The sequence below is a fragment of the Lissotriton vulgaris genome, chromosome 9 (assembly GCF_964263255.1).
Source record: "Lissotriton vulgaris chromosome 9, aLisVul1.2, whole genome shotgun sequence".
Lineage (NCBI taxonomy): Eukaryota > Metazoa > Chordata > Amphibia > Caudata > Salamandridae > Lissotriton > Lissotriton vulgaris.
In genome coordinates this window covers 1177884274-1177907166 of record NC_141697.1, presented here as the reverse complement: position 1 = coordinate 1177907166, position 22893 = coordinate 1177884274, and the positions used below count along the sequence as shown (strand labels likewise).

The 22893-nt window shown below is 44.8% G+C and overlaps 1 protein-coding gene across 1 annotated transcript in view; it reads left to right on the top strand.

Annotated features, from left to right (window-relative positions):
• The window catches only part of LOC147692971 (protein SSUH2 homolog), a 159828-nt gene that overhangs the window by 95021 nt on the left and 41914 nt on the right, over positions 1 to 22893 (top strand). Inside the window, exon 9 of the mRNA XM_086939220.1 lies at positions 8480 to 8559. Coding sequence (XP_086795346.1) covers positions 8480 to 8559 — 80 coding nt within the window. The remainder of the gene's footprint in view (positions 1 to 8479; positions 8560 to 22893) is intronic.

Genomic DNA, 22893 nt, shown 5'->3' with positions numbered 1-22893 from the left:
ACTGTTCCTCTTAGAGAACATTTGAAAGCGTCCCATACTATAACTACTGGGGCTGAATCCCTATTGAAAGTAAAGAATTCACGAGTCTCGGATTGAAGGAATTCTATATCTTCTGCCGATGTGAGAAATGACCTGTCAAATGACCAGAGTTTCGGGGAAGAAGACTTAGTTCCCCACTCCATTTCTAGCTTCATTGCTGAGTGGTCCGATAGATGAGATGGAATATAATCTACTAAAGTAATGGAGTCAACCAGAGATATACTTGTTAGGATAAAGTCTATTCTTGAGCTGTGTCTGTATTTTAGATTTTTAAAAGAAAAACACTGCTTTTGGCCCTCTCTCAGCCTCCAAATATCGACATAACCATATTGTTTCATTAGTACCAGTAGACAATTTCTAGATTTGGAGGGAACTTGTTGTCTGCTATTTGTAGACTTGTCCAGTAGAGGGTTAATGGTGATATTAACACCTTGGCTGCTAGCGATATTTTCCTTCTGTGCTGCATTCCCAGATTTACCATTGTTCATGACGAGCTCAGCTCGTCATCAGCACAGCTCAACTGTGCCTCATGACGAGCTGAGCTCGTCATGAGCATCGAAGGAGTTAAAATCGCCAGTTATGATCACCGGCTCTGGGAAATTCAAGAGGTGTTGAAATAAGGATTCTAGTGCGGAAGAATCGTCGCAGTTGGGCCCATAATAACCAGCCAATGTTATAACCGCCCCTCTTATTTCTACAGCTGTTATAGCCCATCTCCCTCCCTTATCCACTTTTTGCTGTAGGATCTTCAAATTTAAATTTGAAGATTTTTTAAAAAAAATTGTAACCCCCCGCGTGTTTAGTGATTGAGACGTTGTAATTGAGGAATCTATCCACCTATTTTTCTTCACTAATTCGAATGTCTCAATCTCGGTTAAATGTGTCTCCTGGAGTATAATGATCTCGGCATCCACATCCCGAAGGTATTGTATGATTTTGTTAGCTCGAGGTTTGGTGCGGAGACCATTAACATTCCAGGACAAAATTCTAGGCCTACTCATGTCTCCCAAAATAAATGTTAACCATCAAACATAACAAGTGTTTCTGTCTATGAAAAAAAGGAACAGTAAAAAGAAGATAGCTACAAAGTGTGTCAACTGGAGCATTATTAGAAATGGATATTTTTCTTTTTTCACCGCCACCCGCTACCACCCCGTGACCCCCCCTCCCATGGGAAACCCCTGAACTCACTACCCGGAAGATTCCGGAAGTAAGTGCTCCTAGCTCTCCCCCGACCCCACCTCATGTGTCCCACTATTTATTGTAATGTGATAGCTCGCCTTATTATAAGTATAACAAGCATGAATTACATAGTGCTATTATGTTTGATTAGTAAGTGACGATATATAAATTTATGTATTGGTTTTTTTTTATGTCCCTTTTCCTGTCCACTTTTTTTTTTCTTTATTCATAGATTATGTGCATTTGTGAATTGTTTTCCCTTTTATTTTCAACCTTTTCACAGACCCGAGCTAAAACCTTTATTGCTCCTTCCTACCACCTAACGACATTAGAAGCTCGTCAGCTGCCTGTACCGAGCGAACATTATGCATTTTATTGTTCATCATTATTTTGAGAGATGCGGTAAAGCCCATCTGCACTGTTGCTCCTAGTTTGCGAAAGGCTTCCTTTCTTCTTCCTAGCTCCCACTGCTTTTCTAGAGTATATCTTGACAGGTCAGAGCGTATCTGGAAATTAAAGCCTTTGCCTACTAGCGACTTTTGCTTTAGGGATAAATTCAAAATGTGTTCCTTGACAGAATAGGTGTGAAAATTGACAAGGATTTTCCTTGGCTTGGTCCTTTGTGGATTGTGTCTGAAAGGATCCCTATGGATTCGTTGAATGTCCAAAGCAAGTTCCTCAGGAGTATGAGGGAGGCTAAGAGAATCTTTTAATAACGAGATTATATACCTTTTGATGTCTGTTCCTTCACTACCCTCAGGAACGTTCAAAATACGCAGGTTACTGCGCCTGGCGTTATTTTCCAAGACCTCCATTCTTTCTGAAATGGCCAAATCTTCCCTTTTTAGCTTTTGTATGTCTTCCTGAGTGCCTTCTGCCCGCATAGATATTTGACCTACAGTTTCTTCCAGGGCTTGTGTTCTTATTGACAGATTACAAATCTTTTCATCAAGAGTCTCACAAAAACTCCTTATGTCCCTTTGATTTGATGCAGACTCTGCAAAACCTTCCTTGATCTCGGCAGACAATGAAGCAAACATCTGTTGCAAAGATGCCATTGAAATAGGTACCAGGGTGGAGACTAGAGTTCCCTCTTCTCTCTGACATGGTTGATGATTATCATCCAGTAAACGCGGGACTGAATATGAAGCAGAGAGGGGCTCAACATTCTCTTTTTCTTCAGGGGTAACAAAAGTTGGGTTATTTGAGGGGTCTCCCTGTTTGTTCGTCATGACAGTAGGCACCCCCATATGGACCAGTGACCCGGGTTGATCACTGTGTACTCCTTCACCTTCTATTAGGCTGGGGTGTGCTACTGTTTGTGATGTAGAATCAGCATCAAGTTCTTCCTGTAGTTCTTCCAGTAGCACCATGTCATCTATGGGATTGATAGGATCAATATACTCAGAGACTGGCAAAGAGGCTGAGGCTGAGGCTATGGCAGTAGCTGTGGCTGAGGCTGGGACTAAGGCAGGGTCCTGCTCTGAAGATGCCATAGCCCTTAACCCAGGGTTATGCTTCTGAGAGGTGTAATCTCTCTGTAGGTGGTCTTGTCCTACTTCCAAAACTTGTGGGACGACCTTAAAGTAGGATCTCAGGGAGGGGGTGATTTTAGCGTTGGATTCTGCCAGGAGCTTAGCTTTGTTACGCTTCCTTCCTCTCTTTGCTTTAACTTCTGCTGTAAGGTATGATGACGTCCTCAAAGTTTTTAGACTGAGAGATTTAACTGAGCTTAAAGAGTTGTCCGCTCCCTCTGTCTGCTTGGTAAACAATTCCTCCTCTAAATTTGGTGACCTCCCCTTGCCTTTTCTTTTACAAGAGGTACCTGTCCTAGCCGCGCACCTAGCTGCTCTTTTATTTTGTGGACTTTTTTTAGGGTTTGCAGTAGTAACAGGCTTATTGGGCTTATTGGGCTTATCGTCCGCTGCTGAGTCACTCGTGCATTTAGGAAGCAAACTAGCTTCACTCAAGCCCCCCCCTCCTTTTACCTTACTTTTGTCTCCTTCAGAAACAGCACCTTCAACTGCCTCCTCCTCATGGGTTTCTGCTGTTACTGCTGTTTCTTCCTTTTCTGCCGTTAAAGAATAGTATGGAACGTTAGAGGCAGGGGTGCCCTCGCTGCTCTGCCCCACGAGGCTTGAATGCGGGCTGCCACGAAGGCTTCTCACCCGCCTGTTCTAGCGCAGCTCCAGGGCGGCCTGCCTCCACCGAAAAAGCCCAGGTGCGCTCTCACTCCTCGAAGCAGGAAGGCGCCGATCAGGAGCACAAGGGCGTTGGCCGCTAATGCTGCTACATCCGAGAACGCCGTGTGCACCCTTGTGACTGATCACGGTCAAGGTGGCGGGAGCGGGTACGTGAATGAAAGAGAAAGAACACGGGAAAATGCTTCACAAACCGTTCAAAAAACAAACAAACTCGAGATTACTCATAGCGAGCAATACGAGCGCATTAGGACTCAGAGGTGAAGGCGGAGCGGAGCACTGCAGCAGTCAGCCGACTGCCGCCATGTTTCCCGAATGTGCAGCAATTATTTAAGCAATCAACCAGCTACACCTACTTCCACTATTCTCTGCCAGACAACTGAATGGTTGTCCATTCACTTATATAAACCACCTGACTAGTCCAATACCACCTCACTCACAGTAGCCACTTCCTATGAGGATGACAACACTGGTTGTCCACATTTTCAATCATGCTTATGCCTCTCTGAAATTGAATACATTCTTCACCTCCTAAATATACTTCTCGAACTTGGCACGTGCCTCCCTGATTACTCACTCATGTGGGAAAATAAGTTAAAAGTCATTTGCTGTTAAACTCCAAACAGACACTGGAGCACCTCACTTCCTTGTAAAATTCAGAAAGTATCCTGGAGAACTCTTTTTATCCCAGTGTAATCATAGAGGCACCGGTCAGCTAATCCAGTGGACCTCGTCCCAACCTTCGACATGGCAGGCCACCAAACATAGTTCACTACCTGAGCACAACTGATTGGAGTTCTTTCTCCTCATTCTTATCAGATTGCATACGCTCACTTGTAGAGGATCAAATCACCTATTGTCGCATCCAATCTTAGAACACCCAAGCCCTTCAACCCTTATTTGGAGGCTTTATTGCTTTTTTTCTACTCATGCACGTATTTTTCATACTCCAATATGGCAATGGCATCGAATTATACCTGTTTTCTACTCCTGCATTGTTCAGATTAGAAGGCTGCTGTTCCGATATAAAGATATAGATATATGGTTTCTTCCTCTACAACCAAGATTGGTTTTGTTCTTCTTACAAATAAAATCACCATGCTTGTGAATGACTAGAGACTACGCTTTCTCTCCTAGCACCACCGCTAGTAACACATTATTTGTCTTTTGAATTGACTCCTAACCAGCCATTCAAAACCAAAAAACACAAGATGCATTGTTGGAGCCATCCTTTGTCTGCAACACCATGTGATATGTGCCATAAACTAACTTCCAGACCTGGTAAAATCCATGATCCTCTATTACCTTTATGACGTAATGACCTACTCATTGGCTTCCCTGGTCCTCCTTGAGACCGCTACATGGAAAACTGACCAGGATTGCTCAAATTGTTAAATGCCCTAGGAAGCATGGCCAGGGTTGGCCACATTACTCAGCCCTTGCCAAAGTAACTTTGCTCTGCCTACAGACCAGCATCTTATTCAAATCTTGTACTTTATTTGTTGTTTAATCAAAAAAGCCAAAACTACCAACACACCAAATCAAAAAGCTCTCTTTTTCCTGTGGGAGCTGCTCATTAAAATGCCAAGAACTGGGTAGCCAAGAGATAACTTGGTTCACAAAGCAAAAACAACAACAACACATTTGTCCTGGTCTTCACTACATAAGATGTCGAAATCTCTTCCTCTTTCAATCTGACTACCCCGCCCCCACTGTCTTTGTATTCAGGTGCTACTCCAAGTCCTCCTATCCCCACTGTTTTTGTATTCAGACGGTACTCCAAGTCCTCCTACCCCCACTGTTTTTGTATTCAGGTGGTACTCCAAGTCCTCCTACCCACACAGTTTTTGTATTCAGGTGGTATTCCAAGTCCTCCTACCCCCACTGTTTTTGTATTCAGGTGGCACTCCAAGTCCTCCTACCCCCACTGTTTTTGTATTCAGGTGGCACTCCAAGTCCTCCTACCCCCACTGTTTTTGTATTTAGATGGCACTCCAAGTCCTCCTACCCCCACTGTTTTTGTATTCAGGTGGCACTCCAAGTCCTCCGACCCCCACAGTTTTTGTATTCAGGCGGTATTCCAAGTCCTCCTACCCCCACTGTTTTTGTATTCAGGTGGTACTCCAAGTCCTCCTACCCCCACTGTTTTTGTATTCAAGTGGTACTCCAAGTCCTCCTACCCACACTGTTTTTGTATTCAGGTGGCACTCCAAGTCCTCCTACCCCCACTATTTTTGTATTCAGGTGGCACTCCAAGTCCTCCTACCCCCACTGTTGTTGTATTCGGGTGGCACTCCAAGTCCTCCTACCCCCACAGTTTTTGTATTCAGGCGGCACTCCAAGTCCTCCTACCCCCACTGTTTTTGTATTCAGGTGGTACTCCAAGTCCTCCTATCTCCACTGTTTTTGTATTCAGGTGGTACTCCAAGTCCTCCTACCCCCACTGTTTTTGTATTCAGGTGGCACTCCAAGTCATCCGACCCCCACAGTTTTTGTATTCAGGCGGCACTCCAAGTCCTCCTATCTCCACTGTTTTTGTATTCAGGTGCTACTCCAAGTCCTCCTACCCCCACTGTTTTTGTATTCAGGTGGCACTCCAAGTCATCCGACCCCCACAGTTTTTGTATTCAGGTGGTACTCCAAGTCCTCCTACCCCCACTGTTTTTGTATTCAAGTGGTACTCCAAGTCCTCCTACCCCCACTGTTTTTGTATTCAGGTGGCACTCCAAGTCCTCCTACCCCCACTGTTTTTGTATTCGGGTGGCACTCCAAGTCCTCCTACCCCCACAGTTTTTGTATTCAGGCGGCACTCCAAGTCCTCCTACCCCCACTGTTTTTGTATTCAGGTGGTACTCCAAGTCCTCCTATCTCCACTGTTTTTGTATTCAGGTGGTACTCCAAGTCCTCCTACCCCCACTGTTTTTGTATTCAGGTGGCACTCCAAGTCATCCGACCCCCACAGTTTTTGTATTCAGGCGGCACTCCAAGTCCTCCTATCTCCACTGTTTTTGTATTCAGGTGCTACTCCAAATCCTTCTATCTCCACTGTTTTTGTATTCAGGTGGTACTCCAAGTCCTCCTATCCCCACTGTTTTTTAATTCAGGTGCTGTCCCAAGTCGTCCTATTTATGATGCATCTGTATGACAGCTCTTCAAATGTGTAAGACTATAAAAACACCTTGTAACTTTTTAAGAGTGTCTACAGTAAATACAAAGTGCAAAATCGTCATAGGAAGCATCCTCAAACTTCTGAATAGAATCGTCTTCAAAATTCATCAAAGTGTGTATTTTAGAATTGATTTTGCCCCACACACTAAAAGGATAGCCATTCAAATTACATCAATTAAAAAAAATAGACATAAGCTGAAAGAAGTGCAACATTAGATGTAATACACCCTTGATAGCAATTGCACACACCAATATATACCAGAGCCACCGCTCTTTTTGAAAACTCTATGTTCTCTGCAGAAATTATGGAGACAAGTTTTATTCATTGGATAACTAGTAGTCTAAGAACTATGGGGAATATAGGGATTTCAACACCATGAACAGTTTTCTTGAGCTTCAGGTTAAACCCTATTTAATCCTACAGGACTATATTAAATACGGGCAATTGTTGAGCTGGATGTTACAACAGGTAGACCTAGGATAGGCAGAACTCAAGTGGGGCGCTAAGTGGAGTGATGTTTCCATGTCAAATGGACCTCATGGTGGAAAGGGGTGGATGAAATCATCAAAGGGTGGAGACATAAGGCAGGAATCAAGGGCCTCAACTCTTTCTGGCAGAGAATGCTACAGATCACCCAGTTGATCTTTAGGGGATCGAGTTTAAGGAGAATAGATTATTTTTTTAATGTATTGCTTGTGCACCCGAAAAAAAATCAGTAAAATTTAACTTTTTCAAGAGGGTGGTAGAAGCGTGGAGCAAACTGCATTAGAGTTTTAACTCAGCCGAGTTACTCCATTGGATAGCTTGCTTCTAGAAACTCCAATCTCATGTATAAAAAGAACATGCAATTATTCTCAGCATGCATATTCAGGATATGGAATTCTATACCTCTCCCTATCAGGACAAAACTCTCCTATGGAACAATCAGAACGGAGCAGAGATGGTTCTTGGTACAGCATTCCCCTCTATGAAAGCCTTCCTGGTCTGAATGCGTGCACGGCTGGCCTTCGCCGAACCCTGGATAAAACGCTCTAGTTGTATATTTTACTAGAACAATTTGCTGTTTTGATTATACTTTATAGAGCCTACAGTGCAGCCACTCTCACAATGGGTTGCTCTCTTGCACTATTGTACTGTATGTTTTTTTGCATTCTTTCTAGCTTAAAGTTTATTCCTGCACTCCTTGCACAGCTCAATAAGTTCATCTATTGATGCAAAGTTGGATAAACTGTAAGTTGTATCATTTACGATCTGTAAAAGACTCTGATGTTCCGTGGGTATGGTCCATATTACGTTAAACTGCAAATAAATAAATACATTAATATAAGTCCATATTTTTTTCTAGTGAAACGCTAAAAGTTGACACTTGAAAGGTCTCCTATTGCACTGTGTTTTCTACTTTGCTACTAAGGCTGTATCTTCATCCATCTTCTCTTGATGCTCCTGCATTGACCAGTAAAGGCCTCTTGCAGGCTCATAATGGGCGCCTTATGGATGATGCAAAACTAACAGGGCTAACAGGAACCTGAGTTTGCAAAATAAGTAACCCCTTTGACGCAGATGACAAAGCCAGCTCGTCATGGGCGTTACCTGCGCTGCGCGCATGACGAGCTGGCTTTGTCACGTAACGCGGGATTTTCGAATCTTCAGCGCGCAGCGGGAAAACCCGCTAGTGCGCATGCGGTTAATGAAAATTGTCTCTGAGTATTCACTGTAGTTGTAGAGATCCTTGCAGAAGGTAGCTTGTTTAGTGGTTTACAAGGGAATATGATGTTATTGTTCAGATCAAAAGCAAGATAGTTTCAATCCAAAAGCTTTGAGAGAAGTAGGAAACTGCTGCAGCATCAGGAATGATTAGGCTTAACTCCTTTGTGTGTGTTTTGCACAGGTATTGTGCGTGGTGTGCAATGGATCTAGATTTCGAAGGAATGAGCCTTGTTCCCAGTGCAATGGTATTGGCAATGCAAGGTAAGCACTTATGGACAACCCCACTACATTATTGTCTTTTTTTGTGTGATATACCCCCACACATATTCTTGACACCTTTTCCATTTCTACAGTCTTGCTATAGACAGCTCCACAATATTCCACAGAGTTTACCCCTGCATATGATTAGGTGGCTTTCTCATCAATCTCAGTTGTTTCTTCTTATTGTTTGTTTTGCTCCCAATTCTTTGTGTACCTGCCCTGGAACATATCTATTTTACCCTTGCTTTTGATCAGCAACGTCTGGCATGGCTTGCAGGTGGAGAGGCAGGCATGTCGCGGGTTGGGCGGGGGATGGGGGTCATGCATATACATTTTTAAAAAAAATCATAACTAAATACATTTACCATTGTGCCTGGCCCCGCATCTCAGCCCCTGCTCTTCTCCGTGTCGGACAGAAGCACAGCCAAGCTCCACTGTCCAACCACAACGCTACATTGCAGCATTGTGATTGATAGGCACCCAAGCTCTCTTAACCAATCACAATGCTGCAATGCAGCGTTGTGATTGGTTTTGAGAGTCCTGGTTGGACGCTCAACCAGGGAATGGGAGCCTGGGCTTCTTCTCAATGCAGGCTGTAATGCAGCTCAGAGAGCAGAGCAGCCCACCCGCCTGACTGCAAAGCAGCAGGAAGCATAAAATTATAATAACCTATAGTTATTATCATTTTATGTTTCCTCTTCCAGCTCTGATTGAAAGCAGTGGGGCGACGCTCCTCTGCCAGAGCTGAGAAGCTACCACTGCTTTTGATTGGCTGGCTAGGGTAGAATCTTGCTCTGTTGATGTCATGTAACTACTTTTTTTTTAGTGCTTTACCACTCAATGGGAGTGCATGGTTTTGTTTTCAGAGCATGCATGTGCACTCTACTTTAATATCCCAGACTCTTCTTCTTTCCCTTACAGCTTCTCTACAGTAGACCAGATTGCAGTCTTCATGATGCTCCGGTTGTCGCTTATCACCCTCCCTCCCAAAACTCCACTGCTAAGTTAGAAGTATAGACAACAACAAAACATTGGTTTCTATAGGTTCGAGGCATGTGGGCTGCTGAATTCATATCTGTGCATAGATCGCCGCCTAGTGTTGGGTCCGGATGATTGCACATTGTTGTCCTGGAAGAGTCTTCGAAGTATCACGAGATAGGTGACTCCTCCCCTGGACTACAGTGCGCATGGGCATCCCCTCCATCCTCAGATTGTTTTTTTCCGCCATTGGGTTCGGATGTTACTATCTTAGCTCAAGTTAGGAAAACTTTCTACAAAGCCAAAAGGCTTTCGACAGCGTCGGTATTCATTTAGTTCGGTACCAATAACTTTGCTTCGAGAGGACATCGAGGAATCAGACGGGTTTTTTTCCACACTCGACCCGATCTTCGATCTACGATGGAAAGAAGCCCATTCAAGAGGTGTCCACTTTGCAATGCAAAATACCCGCACATCGATGTCCACCCGGTGTGCAACCAGTGCCTGTCCCCGGATCTCAACGAAGCCAACTGTATGGCCTGTGCCCGGTTCAGGTTGAAGAAAACTCTTCGGATTCGACGCGCGGCTCGATTAGAGTCGCAGAGATCAGCGCCTAATCCAGAAAACATCTTCGGGACCGAAGACGAAGATGTCATTGACCTGGAGGATCGGGAAGAACACTCGGATCCTGTTTCGGAGCATGACTCCGAGTATGACGCCGAAGATGAAGAGATATTGGAAGAAGACAAAAACGTCGTCGAGGAGGTAGGAGACGACGCAGAGGCCCTTGGGGCCATAGAAGATAGCTCAGGCGAGGAGCTAGGCCCAACCGTCGATACGGGGGCCGACGATGAAGCACTCGATAAGGCTCAGGTCGAGGGATCGCCACAAGGCCTTACCCAAGATCTATCAAATCGTTCTACAGCCCCGCATAAAGGCCCGGCTACGAACATATATAAAGAGCCATCGGTATCGACAATGCCATCGGTCGATCCAAAGAAATCGAAACCGAAAGCATCACTACCAAAAACGAAACCAAAAGTGCAGCTGACTCTGGTCGGTTCCAAGGCCTCAAACCCCTCGGAGCCGAAGAAACAGAAGAAGGCCATTGATACCGAGAAGTTCAAAAAGGTCATCGAGCCGAAGGTTGGGGCACTGAAGACCAAGGTCAAGGCTGTCGAACCGCCGAAGTCGGCGCCAAAGAGAGTCGACAGACAAGAGGCTCGAACCGAGAGAGGGGGTCGATCCTCGGACAAGGCCCGAGACCAAGACAAAGACTGGCTCCAAGGACCCTGTCGAGTGGACAAAGCCGACCCCATTCGTATCCAAACAGGTGTCGGAGTCACTCCAACGCATCAAAGAAAGGGCTACGACGGTCGGACCGAAGAAGGCCCCAACCCCGAAGTTGGTCGGAAAAATTCAGACCGCATCGACACCAATCAAATTTGTGTTGCCACCGATGGTGCGACCGAAGATGTTCGAACCGAAAAAAGGTATCGGAGCCATTAAAGGAGTGTTGATGGGACTAGGGGCTACAGAAGAGCCTGAAGAACAGGAGTCGAGACAGTTCATCGACTCGGACACTGGTAGACTATCCATGTATAAGAGGAAAATAATACCAGAAACACCCATGGAGTCATATTAGATTCCATTAAAGAAGAAGAGGGATTCAACCACATCACCAGGTCTTGTGGAACCTCTGCAATCCTATGGACAAGAACCTCAGTCTTTTTCACCCACATACTCAGATGTGGATGCAGGGGATGACGATAATGAGGATGCCACTTATCATGTGGACACTGATCCCGACTATCAGAACCAACCATTGGCAGACCCAGCTGACTCAGGGGATCCCCAGAATGCCCCTGACACACATACATACAATGTAAAAACATCTCCTACTGAGGACACTGACGTAAATAATTAATTTACTCTCTTAATTTCTATGCAGGTAAGTACTTAATCAATAATAATTCAATCAGAATGAAAAAAGACAGAGTCCGTGGTGTTAGAGTTTCTAAGGGTTTTATTCCTCATAAAGGAATGGTCTTGATCAGGATATCATGTTCTGACCACCACAGGGGTGTCAGAAGGGATAGAGCGCTCTCGTTTATTAACAATACATAGCTTATATACTTAATTCATATCATAAAGAATAATGCAAGAGGCGTAACAGCTGAGAGAAGACAAGATAACAGTATACAGGTGATACTAATACGTAATCAAGAGGCGTGAACTAGGCGTGAACCAGAGGTGTGTGCTAGAAACGTCACTGATAGGTGACGCAAGTGGGTGGCACCAAGGGGTGGTGCTAACAGAATTGTTGCGATGTCAGCAAAAATCGGAAGCTTGGATGCGCGCGCAGCTGCATGACGTGTGATTGACGGGGTGCAGGGGATTTGACATTTACACTGACGGAAAGAGACAGAAGTCTGGCATGTCAGATCAACTTGTACTTCTATCATATCTGATATCTGATGTTTAGGAACTATACTATCTGGGCGAAAAGGTCTCTAGGGCAGAAGCTATTCTATGCTAACTGTGGATGCGTGTATAAGCGCCTAAGTGTCTGCATGTCAAGCGTGGGGCACGGGGCCTTCCGTGGAAGCATGGCAACAGAGGCTATGAATTACTTGCATTGAGACAGGTCGGCCCTTTGGCTCTGCAGCTGGGGAGGATGTTTACAGGATCTAGTAGGCAGGAATGTATTCTCGGGGAGCGGAACAGATAACTCGAAGGTTATAGTCAGTCTTGGCAGAAAGCAGGCTTGAGCTGAGCGCGAGGGGCCGCGCTGAAAGTAAGTCAGAGTTCACGGGTACAGAGGTAGCCTGGGCAGAGGCTGCCAGAGTCAGGAGCCACAAAAGAGGTTCGATGGCAGAAATTCAGGGCCTACTCTGCTGGAGCAGGAAAACATGTAAAGTGTACTACAAAAAGACGGTGGCATAGCATACTTAAGAACGGACTATATAATCCATTCAGGGTGGATCTGAAAGAGGACATGTTAACGGTGGACGCAAATGTATTTGCGTCTTCATAGCTGGCACAGGAGGGAAGTTACATGCACTTTAAGCCGGTACATGGAGTCGGTGGGGTACGCGCTAGGGAACATAACATGACCAAAAATTTAATTTTCCTCATTCCCTCCTTGTTCCCTACGGACCCTTCATGATATATCGATTCTCATGAATCGATCAGTCTGTTCTTGCAACATCATTTGTTCTTCTTTCTTTCGATTACGTTTTGAGAGAAAACTGGAGTGTTCAATACAAGAGGTGGCACACAGTCCACAAATCGCTGGCCCACACTGCAGGCACAGGCAGCAACTGAATACTAGGACTAGGCCAATGCCTAGGAAGGATAGGATCTTCCATCCCCAAGCTGTTAATGTTGTCCAGAACCAACCGGACCAAGTCCAGGTGCCTGGATTCTGATGTATCTGATTTGCAATTTTATGAAGACGGGTGATAGCTTGATATACAGATGGTGCGTTTTGTGGTATGAAAACACAGCAACTTGACCCGATGACCTTACAGGCTCCACCTCTATCTGCCAAGATGACGTCAATTACAAGACGATTCTGAAGGACAACAACCCGCATGGCGGACTGCTCTTCTGTTAGGTTACCTAAGGCGGAGGCAGTTTCATTTACTACTGCTTCAAGTGTTCTAGTTAATCTGCGTATTAATTTACTATTCTGGACAGGGCCTAAAAAGAAAAAGAATCCTTTATTAAAATCGGTGTACTGTTCCCATGCCGTTTCTGTGTAGTCGACAAGTGGGATGTCTCTTCTGGGTCTATTCTTTACTAGATTGGTATTTCTATGGTAATCAGGAGGAGCTAGAAAAACAGGTGGCAGAAGGAATGCAATATAACAGGTACCATCCCAATCTGGAGGTAGACGAATGTATGCGGTATGACCACAAACAAAGTAAGAGTGACTGATAGCTTTAAAAGACGATCTTCCATGATCACTGAATTCGACCACAGTAGTGCATTTACTATGACCTAAGTGTACTGAACCTTTCTTCTTGATACATAATTCACCAGTGACTGGCAGTACTGACATAATGGGTGGAACTGGGATGGCTTCGGATTCGACAGTGAGAATCATAAGGCTAATTGTATAATTACCTAATCCATATACTTCATTTTCTAGATCAGTTCCTATTCTAGTGGGGAGTCCCTCCTTATCTGGGTAACAGGCGTCGAGCAGGACCAAGTTCAGGTTTCCCCAAACCCAACCCCCACCGAAAACAGCAATATCAGGATCTACAGAATTAATTATTTTAAACCATGCTCCGCAGGAGCCATTGTGAGTGAACGGGTACGGAAAGAGAGGCAGAGCTCCCTTGAAATTCTGATAGGGAGGGAGTCGGCCACATATCCAGCAATTTGTAGCATTGTTAGTTTGATGAGAATGATGTAACATACTAATGAATGTGTTGTTGCGCAGCGCAAGTCTGTAGGAAAGCTCGTGAGGAGGTAACTCACTAAAAGTGTGTTCAGCAGATACATTGTAAGCAGATTGTTCACGCTTGAAAATAGGGTAATAGATAGGCAATAGGATGCTAGTAATGATAATTAAAACACTGAGAATAAACATGATTATTAGTGTCACTATGCAGTGACTACGAAGTGATTTACAATATGTACGTTTCTTTGCTTCTCTCTCTCTCTCTCTATCTCGATCTAGGGGATACATGTCAGAGACTATTTAACCGATTCACCTAGGGGAGGACTTAAACAATTAAACTGTCTGACTTGCTAGATCGTAATTTCATGTGATAATTTTCTTGAGGAGTTTTTTCTCGTTCAGATTCTGTAAAGTCTTTTTGTTCAACACAGTCTTTGGTGGGGGTGGACGAGTCTCGGTCAGGTTTCAGTCCAGAAATTTTTTTTATATGACTCGTGTGGACCCACCCCTTTCTTCCTTCGATTTTCACGGCCATCCTTGTTGTAAGCAGTACGGTCTTCGGAGACTTCCAGCGGGGCTCCAGCGGACTTTTTCTGTCGAAATTTCGGACGAGTACCGTATCACCAGGACGGACGTCGTGTGGCTTTACATCAGTGTTGTCAGGGAAGGCTGCGGCAACCTGTGAACGACATGATTGGAGTGCAGACATCAAGGAGGCAAGGTAATCTGTCAACATGTTAGAATCAACATCAGTAATCTTTTTTGGAATGGGCGTCCCCCACATATTCGGTGGTCTTCCAAAGACCACCTCGTACGGCGATAGCCCTGATCTCGAATGGGCAACCATTCTCATGTAGAATAGTGCCACTGGCAGGGCGACTATCCAGTCGACCCCTTTCTCCTGACATATTTTGGCAAGGCGGATCTTTAGTGTCTGGTTATGCCTCTCAACAAGGCCTGCGGCTTCTGGATGTCGGACACAATGGAACTTCCACTGGTATCCCAGTAATAAAGAAACTTCTTTCATTAAGGCAGATGAGAATGGCTGACCGTTATCTGAGTACACGACACGAGGCAGGCCGTATCGTGGGAAGAATTCACGAACCAACTGCTTGGCAGTGGTCGGAGCAGTGTAATCTGAGACTGGGTATGCTTCGGTCCAGCGGGACAGAGCACAGACAACTACAAGAACATATTTAAATCCTCGACAACGGTCCATCTGGATATAATCCATCTGGAGGACTTCAAAAGGGTGATCGGGAGGATGAAATCCACCTTGCTCTACAGGGACACTTTTACCTGGATTGAACTGACAACAGATCATGCAAGTACGCACTTTCTGTTTTGCTGCTGCTCGTAAGTGTTTATTGTTCCAGAGATTTTGCAAACTGTCTAACATTGCTTTCTCTCCTAGATGTGCAGGACTATGTGCTGTATTTATCATGACTTGAACCATAGAGTCAGGGAGAAACCATGTAGATTTTCCCTTCGTCATCCAACCTTGATCTGTCTGGATCCCTCCTAGTTCAATCCATTTCTTTATTTCTTCTGGAGTAGCATGTGTCTGAATGTCAATAACATCTAGTGTGGGATCCCTGACTGTCATACAGTTTGTCGGATCTGTTGTCTTTGTCGTATCATTTGTCTGAGTGTGAGTCAGTGCTGTATGTTTTGCTGTCTGATCTGCCAGGTCGTTACCCTGGGAAACAGAATCGGTGACTTTAGTATGTGCCTTACACTTCATGACGGATATGGCTGAAGGCAGATGTATTGCTTCTAACAGTGCTTGAATGAGAGGACCGTGTTGTATCTTGGCACCATGAGAGGTCAAAAAACCTCGTTCTTGCCACAGCATGCCGAAGTCGTGTACGACTCCGAACGCATAACGGGAATCTGTGTATATGTTGACATTTCTGTTCTTGGCTAGAATACAGGCTCGGGTCAGAGCGATGAGCTCTGCCGCTTGAGCAGACAGTGTATCAATACGATGTGTTTCTTTAACTTCAGTTTCAGTGGTCACTGCATACGCGGCCACTAACTCTCCTGTACTTGTTCTCATGCATGAACCATCTACATAAAGTGTCAGGTCTGGGTTTGTCAATGGAATATCTGTTAAATCTCGTCGGGGCTTTGTTACTGCATTAATGATCTCTATGCAATCATGCGGAGCTGGATCTGTCATAACTGTAGGTAACAGTGTTGCTGGGTTCAGGATACTGCAGCGTCTGATTTCTATGTGTGGCTGGAACAATGTCAACTCGTAACCTGTCAGTCGTGCTATAGTCAAGTGTTGAGTCTGGGTTCTGTTTAACAGAACCTCTACAGAATGTGGGACTTGTACTGTTAACTGATGACCTAGAACAATTGAATCGCTTTGTCTGATGGCTAACGCTGTTGCTGCTACTGACTTTAAGCACGCAGGGAGTGCCTGGGCTACTGAATCCAATGTACTTGAAAAATAAGCGCAAGGCTTATGTGAACCTGCTTGATCTTGAGTGAGGACAGACAATGCTGTACCATCGCGTTCTGTAACAAAAAGTGTAAACGGTTTGCTGTAACATGGTGTCGCTAAAACTGGTGCTTGGCATAAAGCTTTCTTTAATTCCTCAAAGGCTTGTGTGTGTTCCTGAGTCCAAGGGAGGGCAATGGAAGTTGCTACCTCCTGCGTCGTTAACTGGATGAGTGGTTTAGCTAGAAATGCATATTGAGGAATCCATTGTCTGCAGTACGAGGTGAGGCCTATGAAGGCCCGCACTTCCTTTTGTGTCTGGGGTCGTGGCATATTTACAATTAACTGAATGCGATCGGGAGTGAGCTGTCTCCCCACTTTGGACAGCAAGTGACCCAAGTACACAACTTGCTGAACACAGAATTGTAGCTTCGAAGGAGACACCTTGTGTCCCTTGTCGGCCAGGAAATGCAAAACTGTTAACGATGCTTGTTCACATTCGGGCTCACTTCGTGCGGTGATCAGCAGATCATCGACGTATTGCAGTAAAGCGGTATTAACTGGCATTTGAATACAATCTAGTTGTCTTTTCAGTGCTTGACTATAGATGCTGGGGCTTTCTGTAAATCCTTGAGGTGCGCGGGAAAATTTGAAACTTCGTCCATTTAAACTGAATCCGAAGAGATATTGGCTCTCCGGATCAATAGGTACACTGAAGAAAGCGTTCTTGAGGTCTATTACAGTAAAGAACGTTGCTTCTGAATCAATAGCAGTTAACAGGGAGGAGATATCGGGGACCACGGGATACTGTGGTACAATGCATTTGTTCAGCTCTCGAAGATCAATCACCAGCCGATATACTGGCGGTGCATTGCGGTCTGTACGTTTAAGAATTGGAATGATGGGTGAATTACAGATATTGGAGTCGGTCTCTACGACCACCCCCTGGGCAATAAGCTCTTCAATGATTTTCAGTAAAGCCACTACAGCATCGGGTGGTAACTTGTATTGTCTGATTCTGGGTAGGACAACTCCTGTCTTGAGTGTAACACGATATGGAGTGATATGCATACAACCTACATCAGCTGGGCCTTTTGCCCATAAGTGATCTGGTACATTTTTCAATCTGACATCAAAATCACGTAAAACATAATGACCCTTGAAATCCCGTAGAAAGAGTCTGACTCCCTCCGGGGAACAGCATATTATAGCTCCTAGAGCCTTCAGTGTTTTAATTCCTAACAGATTTTCTGGACATGATTTCGTAAGTAACAAATCTGTAACTCGGGATAATGGACCCACAGCTAATGGTACTGGTTCTGATACTTCATTTACAATAGGCTGTCCTGAAAAACCAAGGGAAACATTCTGTGAGCCTGAGAGGGGTGCCCCTGGGACTTCATTGTGACTGATTGTAGTGCGACTTGCCCCTGTGTCAATTAAAAACTTTCTGTCTTTTCCTAATACGTGACTGTGTACATAAGGACCTTCTTGATCTACAGGAATTTCAATAAGAGGCAAATCACTTTCCCTCTCTAGGCTGTTTCATGTGTATCGGGGGTAATCTGGATATGCAGATTGGGCATACTGGTACATCTGTTGTGAGACTTGCTGAGTCGCGGCAATGGGCTGTGGCTGCGGTACTGCTACTGTCTGTGTTGGGTGGGGTGGAGCATGCGTAGGCTGTGTATTCTGCATTGGCTGTTCGTTCTGTGAGGTCTGTTGATGACCATGTTCATGTCTAGGCGGATGCGGTCTTTCTTTAGTTTTACCTGTCGCGATGTTATGTTTCAGGACTGGACATTCATGTACGTAATGACCTGGCTGCTTGCAGTAATTACATGTCCCTTTAACGGGAGCTGCAGAATGATTGGTCTGGGCCCCACCTTTTCTTTGACCGTCGGCTGGGACTGTCTGAGCTACTAGCATTTTCATTTTCGTGTCTTTCATACGTTTCTGTTCCTGATCTTGTTCTTCCCTAATTCTGTTCTGGTGATATTGTAACATTTGTAACATCTGGGATGGCGTATTTGCCTGCCAAGTACTTTCAACTTTGTACACTCTATTTTTGACTAACGGTAGGGAATTCTCTACTAATTTTGATACAAAAAGGTGTGGATATGACTCGCTACTAGGTTGTAGGCCACTATTTATAATGAAACATTTCTCGAATCTGGAATAGAAGTCACTAGTATCTTCATCTTGTTTCTGTTTACAGGACGAGATTGCGTCCCAGTCCTCCTTTCTAGTTGTCAATAATCTTGGCAAAACCTGTACTATCAAACCTGGTAATGCTTTAGTCCTATCCCCAAGGCCTAACCCTGGGATTCGTTTGCTTTCTTCGTCTTCTATTTCTGCCCATGCTATCTTAGACTCTCCCACCTCCCAATCTTTTTCCTTTAATTTCTCGTAGATGCCCGTGGGCAACAGTACTTTTAACATTTTCATAATATCATCATACGTGTAATCTCCCATCAGTAACATGTCTTTGAGCTCTCTGTGAAAACCTGCAGGGTCTTTATCGTGACACGGGACTAATTTCTTCATTTCTAACAGTTCTAACTTAGTCAGTGGTGTGTGAACATACACACGCTTCAAAACTTGATCCGCACCCATAACTGGGTGTACTTCTCGTAAGGGGTTCTGACTCTCAATGCCACTACCGCATTGCATGTGATACGTTTTCCTTTCTGGAGGCGGCGGGGGAACATATTCAGAGCTTATGAAGGTGTTATACTTACGTCGTTGTTCTAGAATTATTTGTATTAATTTGGTACTGAAACCTCTCCATCTATCCATGAGTAGTGCTTCTAATGTTTCGTGTAAGGGCCCTGGATCGGAATGATTGTTTCTGAACTTGATGAGGAGGTGCTGAATCATGTATACACCTGCTATTTTCTGCTCTTCTGGGGAAAGGTTCAAGAATGTCTGTACTAACGTATCATCATTATATATGTCTGCGTTTTCGGCCCATAACACGGCTGACCGGGCTAGTTCCTGTTCATCCATAGAATTGAGTACATGGTACCCCATTCGGTCTCGAAGCCTTTTATCAGTTTCCTGGAACTGATGTTCAGAAGAATTCGGATTTGTTAAAGCAGAGAAAAGAACTCTCTTGCTTTCCGGACGAATACCTTTCCTAAGGTAGTTTCCCTTACCTACATACGCTATAGTATCTGTAGACCTTCCTGGTGCTTCATGTTCTTCTTCCTCCTCGGAGGAAGCTTTATCATTCTCTTCCCGATGTGCAGTTAATACTGCCTTTCTAATTTTCTGGGACATACTGGCTATGCAAGCCCCCCTATCATGTTTTCCTTCGGCTATATTTTGACCCCACTTGTTTAGTCCGTCTAATTCACTTTGATCTGTCTCGGGCCTGTCTCGTTCTCTTATTAGACAATTTATGAAAAATCGTAATATCTGGGCTTGAATGTCAACTTTCTGTTTATGCATGGCATTTTTGACACTGTCAGGGTCTTTCCCTGTCTGTATAAACTCATATAGTCTGTCGAGACGTTCCTTCATTCCTACATAGCATAGCAAGCTATCGGTGGCAGATCTTAATCGTAGTGATGCTAATATCATTAGATCGTTTTTTCCGGGGACTGGATCATATCTGCAAACTGACATGTTTTCTTTTAATGCGTCAAGACGCGACAAGTGGGGAGACTGTACTAAATGGGGAGACTGGAAAGGATTCTGCGTGTCCCTTAAATTGAATCTGTGTGTCGGTGGCGGGGTCTGAGGACCCGCAGTCGCACCTCCTGAGGCGGATGCTTGGGCATTATCTCTCCGCGGAGTCTGTATCTGAACTTGAATTTGTCGTTTAGTAGGATCAGGTAGGACTTGTTTCGGTAGGTCAGTCTTGAGTGCGGGAAGCGGCGGAGCTGGCGGAACAGGGGAGGTCTGTCGCGGTACCGGCGGGACATGATCTGGGGGCGTAGTGCCACCCCCATCCCTGTCAGTAGGCAGGGCACGAACAGGCAGATTGGTGTAAGCTGGTGCTACATCCTCTAAATATGAATTTAGGAATATGTCTTTAGTAGTTTTATGCATTACTTTAGTCGGAACTAATGGTGTCGGTAAGTTTTTCGGTATTTCTGATAGGGCTTCAGATGTGCCATCTGCTGCAAGATACATACCGTTTACAAGATTATTTCGGGCACGGTCTATTTGTTCTGTTTTTACTCGGATCCCTTCAGTAACTAATTCGTTTTCTTGGTCTTTCTCTGATTCTTTAAGTCTGTCTTCTCTACGGAGTGCTTTGTCAGCACGCTTACGTGATTCTTTACGCCAAAATTCTATGGCGTCCTTCTGAGATTGTCTAGCTTTCTTTTTCCATAATGCTTCTTCTACCCTCATGATGCACTCGGCATCCCATGTTCCGGTGACAGGCCATCTGTGTCTTTCGTCTAGGTGTTTGGTGTAATCGGCCCATAAATCTAGATATAATATGGCATCTATGCCATGCTTGTTGTACATAAAATTTCCGGGAGTGTCCCTAGGGGGAATAGGAATTTCTTCCTCCAGTATCCCTTTCCTAGTTCCTATCTGCTTTAACTTGTTGAAAAACGGCATTTTGCTTACTTATTACTGAATGTTCAATCCTTATTCCTTAATACTTTTGACAGCTAGGTTATACGAGAAACACAATAATACACGTTTAAACAGTCACATTCATACCACAACATTAATCACATAAGAACATTGAAGACATAGATGACTACCCCCCTATACTGGATGTACTGCTCAACAGTACAGATACACTGGTGTAACAGTGCAGAAATTCGGAATACTAGATATACTGCTAAACAGTACAGATACACTGCCTAAAAACAGTGCAGACCGGACTTGCGTACCCAAACCCGTCTAGATACGACCCAGCAATGGTACTCACCGGGAAGCACGGAAACAGAAGGCCTCGGAAAACTCGACTGGACTCGACTCGGTACTTCGGAAAACTTCGGAAAACTTCGGAAAACTTCGGAAAACTTCAGAAAACTTCGGAAACCTGGTGGGCCTCTTGACACCTCGGACCTTGCTTCTTTCGGCTAGGCTCTGGTCGGGATCCTCCGCACTCCTCACCGCCTCGTCTGGGCACTGATCGCAGTCTTCGTCACCTCCGTGGGTCAGAGGGAGATGCAGGAAATCCTGCCAGTACGCGTATGTTCCATCTAACTGATGGCAGGGGACATAGCTTGCAACGCACCAACCGGCGCGTGAGGTGGGGGAGGGGTCCCTATTCGGGCGCCAAAATGACGTAAATAATTAATTTACTCTCTTAATTTCTATGCAGGTAAGTACTTAATCAATAATAATTCAATCAGAATGAAAAAAGACAGAGTCCGTGGTGTTAGAGTTTCTAAGGGTTTTATTCCTCATAAAGGAATGGTCTTGATCAGGATATCATGTTCTGACCACCACAGGGGTGTCAGAAGGGATAGAGCGCTCTCGTTTATTAACAATACATAGCTTATATACTTAATTCATATCATAAAGAATAATGCAAGAGGCGTAACAGCTGAGAGAAGACAAGATAACAGTATACACGTGATACTAATACGTAATCAAGAGGCGTGAACTAGGCGTGAACCAGAGGTGTGTGCTAGAAACGTCACTGATAGGTGACGCAAGTGGGTGGCACCAAGGGGTGGTGCTAACAGAATTGTTGCGATGTCAGCAAAAATCGGAAGCTTGGATGCGCGCGCAGCTGCATGACGTGTGATTGACGGGGTGCAGGGGATTTGACATTTACACTGACGGAAAGAGACAGAAGTCTGGCATGTCAGATCAACTTGTACTTCTATCATATCTGATATCTGATGTTTAGGAACTATACTATCTGGGCGAAAAGGTCTCTAGGGCAGAAGCTATTCTATGCTAACTGTGGATGCGTGTATAAGCGCCTAAGTGCTGCATGTCAAGCGTGGGGCACGGGGCCTTCCGTGGAAGCATGGCAACAGAGGCTATGAATTACTTGCATTGAGACAGGTCGGCCCTTTGGCTCTGCAGCTGGGGAGGATGTTTACAGGATCTAGTAGGCAGGAATGTATTCTCGGGGAGCGGAACAGATAACTCGAAGGTTATAGTCAGTCTTGGCAGAAAGCAGGCTTGAGCTGAGCGCGAGGGGCCGCGCTGAAAGTAAGTCAGAGTTCACGGGTACAGAGGTAGCCTGGGCAGAGGCTGCCAGAGTCAGGAGCCACAAAAGAGGTTCGATGGCAGAAATTCAGGGCCTACTCTGCTGGAGCAGGAAAACATGTAAAGTGTACTACAAAAAGACGGTGGCATAGCATACTTAAGAACGGACTATATAATCCATTCAGGGTGGATCTGAAAGAGGACATGTTAACGGTGGACGCAAATGTATTTGCGTCTTCATAGCTGGCACAGGAGGGAAGTTACATGCACTTTAAGCCGGTACATGGAGTCGGTGGGGTACGCGCTAGGGAACATAACATGACCAAAAATTTAATTTTCCTCAACACCACTGCCT